The sequence below is a fragment of the Rhincodon typus genome, chromosome 4 (assembly GCF_021869965.1).
Source record: "Rhincodon typus isolate 14 chromosome 4, sRhiTyp1.1, whole genome shotgun sequence".
Classification (NCBI taxonomy): Eukaryota; Metazoa; Chordata; class Chondrichthyes; order Orectolobiformes; family Rhincodontidae; genus Rhincodon; species Rhincodon typus.
This window is the reverse complement of record NC_063335.1, coordinates 25,632,146-25,638,745: the sequence shown is the minus strand read 5'-3', so window position 1 is coordinate 25,638,745 and position 6,600 is coordinate 25,632,146. Positions and strand designations below refer to the sequence as shown.

Sequence of the window (6,600 nt, the reverse complement as noted above, 5' to 3'; positions counted from 1 at the left end):
GGCGGCATAGTGCGCACTCCTGGGATAAGCAAGATGAAATGAATATGTTCTCTGCATTACATTCCACACTCCAGGCATGTGACTGGGAGGAGAGGAGGGAGACGGAGGTGTGGGAGTTGGGAGGATTGGAGGTGATGGGGAGTGGGGCATGAGGAGGATAGGGCTGATGGGGGGGGAAGTGAGGGATGGAGGAGGAGGGTGGAGCATGAGGGTGATAGGGGTTGGAGGTGGGACTGGGGTGTGGGGTCCTGGCAGGATGAGGGGGAGTTGGAGGTAGAGACGTGGGGAGATGGGCAAGAGGGAAACTTGTATGGATGTGGGAGGGGGAGAAGAGCGGGCGGACAACCGTCCGTGCGACCGTTAAGAGTCTCGAGGCGGAGGAGTGGGGGAAGAGCGCGTGCGTTGCGGGGTGATGAGGGCGGGGCACAGCACGCTCGGGGGGAAGGAGGAAGAGCGTTCTCCGGGGCTGCCGGGGGAAGGGCGCCTTCCAAGGAGTGGCGCGCGACGACGGATGGCGGGAACGCGGCTGCCCGTTGACAGACGTCGACGTGAGGCGGCCGGGAGCGCGGACGGAAGACAAGGGGCGGCGAGTCAGGCGCGTCCCCGTCCAGCTTCCCCCTCCCCCTCTTACGCACGCGCACACACACACACACACACATACAGCTGCTGAGTGCTGGCCGGCGGCTGATCACGCTGAATGAAAGTGACTGTCCGCCGGAGATTAATACACACCAAGCACTCGCATGTTGTTTTTTCCTTGTCGCTTCGACAATGCTAGGAGCTGTGTGAGCGGACCCCGTGCGTACTTTATAATTGATCATTTTGGATTTATTCCCACGCGAGAACTTGATTTCTGGCCATCATTCTGTTTAGGATCGTCTATTTTGATTTTGGTTTTGCACAATAATCTCCGGATTGATCTGCTATGGCAGGAAGGAGCCCAACAGCAATGCTTAAGAAAGCATCCCGATCCACAACCTCCCTTCCCCCGGAGCCCATGGAGATTATCAGGAGCAAGGCTTGTTCAAGGAGGGTGAGAATCAATGTTGGGGGACTTAACCACGAAGTCTTGTGGAGGACATTGGAAAGATTACCCCGGACTCGTCTGGGGAAACTGAGGGATTGCAACACCCACGAATCCCTCTTGGAAACCTGCGATGATTACAACCTCGACGAAAACGAGTACTTTTTTGATCGGCACCCGGGGGCTTTCACGTCGATTCTGAATTTCTACCGCACGGGAAAACTGCACATGATGGAGGAGATGTGCGCCCTGTCCTTCGGCCAGGAGCTTGACTACTGGGGGATTGACGAGATCTACTTGGAGTCCTGCTGCCAAGCCAGGTACCACCAGAAAAAGGAGCAAATGAACGAGGAACTGAGGCGTGAGGCTGAGACCATGAGGGAGAGAGAAGGCGAGGAGTTTGACAACTCTTGCTGCCCGGATAAAAGGAGGAAGTTGTGGGATTTGCTGGAAAAACCTGGCTCTTCGGTCGCTGCTAAGGTAAGGTGTCGATGGGCTTCCCCAGTAAGAGTGAATTAACTGGATTCTCTTACCAGCACAGACTTGCAGTCACACTTTTGAATGAAATGTGTTTTCACTTCACCCTTTCTACCGAAACGCCACTGAAGATGTAAGTGGAATTTGTTGTCTTTACTCGCTGGAGTTTTAAATTGATAAACTTCTGAACCATTTGCCGCTGCGAATTGATCAAGGCGTAATTTCAAACAAATGACAGAGACAGCGCCGAAGCTGGTTGTTATGGTGATTTGAGGCTTGTAAATATTACTTGTCATGCTGCAATAATCAAATAGGCAGGCGCAGACTTTAATGGGAAGGATAGAAAAGTTGAAAGTACATCGGTAGAATTCGTGTGACACGTTTGAATACCGCAAGGATCAAGCAGTGTCTTTATCAAAGAGTAAAACTGAAGACTCGAGTTTTATAACCTTACTTTAAATGTTCGCTTTGATAAATTCCGTTTTTTTTGTATTTAGCATTTGTTTATTTTGCTTTCTTTGTTGCTTGGCCAAACCCTAGCTCCACAAAGCCAATAAACCAAGTGTCAGTAAACCAGGGTATCTTTTCCACAAGAATGATAAGTTTTGGGCGACTCTTCATGAGATTAAACTTCCGTAATATTTCAGCATCGAATTTGGATAACATTTTCAAATTTTAAGGTCCCGCTATCAAAGTGAATCACTCAGTTTTGTCTTAAATAATTATTTTACTATGTCTATTAACAAAATAAAATATTTTATATTTTAACACAAATAGGCGATGCTTGTTTTCTGTTATACCATTTATGTTATGCGAATATAAATCAACATCTCTGTTTCCTAAAATAGACGCTATAAAACTTAGAAATTGTTTTCCTCCTGTTTCTAAGCACAGAGTGAATGAATGCCTAATGAGAACCCTAAAAAGAATTCTGAAATTAAATAACATTTATCGGTATTGTTAAGAGTTCCCTTTAATTGCTTATTTTAAACAGAGCAAAGTGCACGGTGGGACGCTGGAAGACCCACAGGTAACTCTCCTGATTTGTCGTACACTCGTTATCTTAATTTCTTTATCAACAAGTTTGTCAATGATTGTCTTAATTTTTGCACTTGCATTTCTCCAGCTCTGCAATGCACTGTTTCAGTACCATTCTTTCATCTCTGCAAACTGTAAAACTGTTAGTTGCTATGTTGCATTAATGTTGTGCCAAAGTCAACACTGTCTACGATTTACGACTGGTAACACCCCTATTATATTACTTGACTGAGAATTATGTCATGGCTAGCGGGAGGTAGCTCCCAGCAATTTGCTGGCAGATTTTTTTTATATGTTTAGCAGAACGGATGGTGGTATCTGCTTTCTCAAAGCGCAAAAAATTGCGTACGTTTCCATTGTGCACAGAATGCCCAACTTGCTGCTACGACAACTTGTTTAATACTTAATTGGAATTATAGTCCAAATGGATGTCAAGCTCAAGTGAAACCGCTGTATAGTGATACAAAAATGACAGTTTAACCGCACCCCAAGACTGCAGTTATTTTGAAGTTGTCATTCCAAATTAATGTCTGGATTGCCTACCCCCGAGCTCAGGGTTGTGTTGTCAATTATATAATGTCCAGATCATAATAAAGTGAACCATAAAGGGACTCAGCATTTTTTTTGTGCACATTTGTAGAATTCTGCTGATAGGACTGTTCATTTTTTAATTTTAGGAGAGTAGTGATGTTTGTATTACTTAACTCTATAAATACTCCTTTCATGTTAGAAGCAATTTTGCACCAATCAAGAATTATAGTGCAGCTGATGCAAACTCTAACCTGTGTGAAACAGGGGCCTGTTTGATTTAATATGCCCTGATCTCAAAATAGGACCTAGACCCAAGTTTATATTGATGCTTACTCAAACCATTTCAACATCAAACTGGCAATATTACTGAAGACTAATTTATTTGATGTATTAAGTGCTTCTGTGCCAATGCCTTACCTCGTTTTTTTCTCACCGCCAGTCTCAGACCATTCTGTGGTGATTATAAATTATTTAGTTCTAAGCGGTTTGCATATATTTTCAATTTTTAAACTTGTAGCCATGCCTCTTGGTTCTAGAGTTTGTGGTAAATCAGCTGTACTGAATATATGAGTCTTTTCTGTAGAGCCTTGTCTTCTCCGCATGAAAAATTTCCAGATCCTTCAACTTAAAATAATAGCACAAATGTCTTAAAGTAGTTTATCATTTTGGTTACCCTTTAGCTGCATTGCCATCAGCTCCTGGTTATCATTGCTGCTGTATAGTGAACAAAATACATGCAATACTCTAGGTGTGGCAGTACTAGAGTTTTATGTGTTTTACCTCCTGGGATTGACACTTTATCTTGATAACTATACGTCTGAAAATTTTGTTTGCTTTTGTTAATATTACTACAGATTGCAATATTGATTTGAGTAAGCTATCCAGCAATATCCTCAGTGCTCCTAAACCAAAAGACTTAGGAACAGAAGTAGGCCATTCAGCCCATCAAGTCTGCTCCATAACTCAATGAGGTCATGACTGTTCTGACAATTCTCAACTCCTATTCCCCTGCCTTTTCCCCATAACCCTTCATTCGCCTACTGGTTTAAGATCTGCCCAACTCAGCCTTGGATATACTAATAACCCAGCCTCAACAGTCCGCTGCAGTAAAGAATTTCAGATTCACTACCATTTGAGGGAAGAAATTCCTCCTTGTCTCTGTCCTAAATGTGTAATCCCTATTTTTCAGTGTTGTTTCTCATAGCCTAAAACCATTTAGTTTATATTTCCACAGTTTATTTTCCTAATGTATGCAGCCTAAATCATTTGCATTTGTGCACATTAAATCTTATTTTTTCACTCATCAGTGATCTTTCTATTCATCCCAATCCTTGCAAATTTTATGTGCTTGTTTCCTATTTTCTGAATCCTTCCTTCCTATTCAGTGTCTTTTTGCAAACGTGGCTCTGTTGCTCCCACAGTACCAAATCATCTTTAAAAACTGTAAACAGCAAAGGAGTGAATGACCTGGTGTCATGTCAACACAACTCTGCTCATATCAATCTTTTGCTTTTTTTGCTCTAGTCAATTTTCAGTTAGCCTCAAGAGCTTGCCTGCTATTCCATTTGCTTCCCTCAGAATAGATTATTCAGTATCTAAATATAGGACACCACAGAACTCCTGCTGTCAATAACATTTTTAATTTCTTCAAAAAATGTACATTTTTCACACCAGATGGTCTTCCCAGTGATCTGCACTGACTCCCACTATTGCATCATGCTTATTTAAACATTTCAATATTCATCTTTCACAGAAAAGTATGGCTTTCACAATGAATATAAGCCTCTAATATGCTGGATTCTTAAAAATAATTGAAACACAAACAGAAATTGCTGGAGAAACACAAGTCTGGCAGCATCTGTGGAGAGAAAGCAGAGTTAACATTTCAGTACAGTGACCCTTCATCAGAACTTAAGATAACTAGGGACGGTTGAAATTTTTGCTGATGATGGGGTGAAGTTGTGGGATGGGGGTGTGTGAGGTGTGGTGAGGGAGAGTTGGGTGGGAAGATGTAGAATAGTTTATGGAGATGGTGCCCAGCAAGTGAGAGAGAGAAGGAGAAAACAGATAGGCAAATAAAGAGATTGCAGATTATAAATCCTATCTTCAATTCTGATGAAGGGTCACAGGACTCAATATTGATGTTAGCAAATTCAAAACATGAACTTTCTCGAACAATTTCAGAAAGCAAACTTACTCCTCTGTGTTCTGAAGAAGTGGTACTGGACTTAAACTTCGATTCTGCTTGCTATCCACAGATGCTGCCAGATCTGTTAGGTTTCTCCAGACATTTCTATTTTTGTTTAAGATTTCCAGCATCCACAATTCTTTGTTTTTTCTCTCCTCAATGTTTATTGGACAGCACATTGGCTCAGTGGTTAGCACTGCTGCCTCACAGCGCCAGTAACCCGGGTTTGATTCCAGCGTCGGGCAACTGTCTGTGTGGAGTTTGCACATTCTCCCCGTGTCTGCGTGGGTTTTTTATGGGTGCTGTAGTTTCCTCCCACAGTCCAAAGATGTGCAGGTTAGGTGAATTGGCCATGATTATTTGCCCAAAGTGTCAGGGATGTGTAGATTGGGTGGGTTATGGGGTGTGGGTCTGGGTGGGATGCTCTGAGGTTCGGTGTGGACTTGTTGGACCGAAGGGCCCGTTTCTGCACTGTAGGGATTCTATGATATGTCCTGTATGCGCTGCCCCCCAACAGAGCCAACCCATTTTCAAACCTTCAACACATTTTCACACCCATTTTCTCATTAGCACCCAACCTAACTTTTATCTCTCTCTTGGTTTATCAAGACTGAAGTATTTGTAATCTTTAGCCAGACATGCCAAGTACATAATCCATCTCGGTTTCCTGCTGAGCTCCCCGTAATCACAGCTGCCAGTTTTCAGCTATTTCAATTCACTCCACATAAACATAAATAAACGGCTGAAGGCACTGTATTATTGCAAAGATATTCGGACTTGATAACATTCTGGCAAATGTACTGAAAACTTGTGCATCCCTACCCAAGTTTTGCCGTACAGTTACAACAGTTGTATCTACCCAACAACGTGGAAAGTTGCCCAGGTATGCTTTTCCACGAAAAGAATCCACAGCCAAATGTCGCCCCTGAAACAGTTATCATTCAACAGTCATCAGTAAAGTGATAAAAGGTATCATGGACATTGCTATCAAATAGTACTTACACAGCAATAACCTCCTCATTGATGCTCAGCCTAGGTTCTGCCAGAGTGACGCAGTTCCTGAGCTCATTACAGCTTTGATTCAAACATGGACACAAGAGCTTAACTCAAAAGTGGATAGGAGGGTGACTGTCCTTCACAATAAGGTGATATTTGACCAAGTGTGATAACAAGGAACTCTAAAACAAAACTAGAGTTAACAGGAATCAGAGGGAAAACCCATTCAGATTAATGTACCACCCTAATCCGTAATGTTTATTTATATTACAAATGATGGGCTGTCCGATAAACCTCAGAAGAATTTGTTCAATCTCCCAAAACAGCATTACATGTTTATCATCAC

The 6,600-nt window shown here is 42.7% G+C and overlaps 1 protein-coding gene across 1 annotated transcript in view; it reads left to right on the top strand.

Annotated features, from left to right (window-relative positions):
- Nucleotides 1–721: 721 nt before the first annotated feature.
- LOC109919036 (potassium voltage-gated channel subfamily B member 2) overlaps nucleotides 722–6,600 on the top strand; it is a 338,735-nt gene continuing 332,856 nt past the window's right edge. The window contains exon 1 of the mRNA XM_048595956.1: nucleotides 722–1,504. Coding sequence (XP_048451913.1) covers nucleotides 926–1,504 — 579 coding nt within the window. The 5' untranslated portion in view covers nucleotides 722–925. The remainder of the gene's footprint in view (nucleotides 1,505–6,600) is intronic.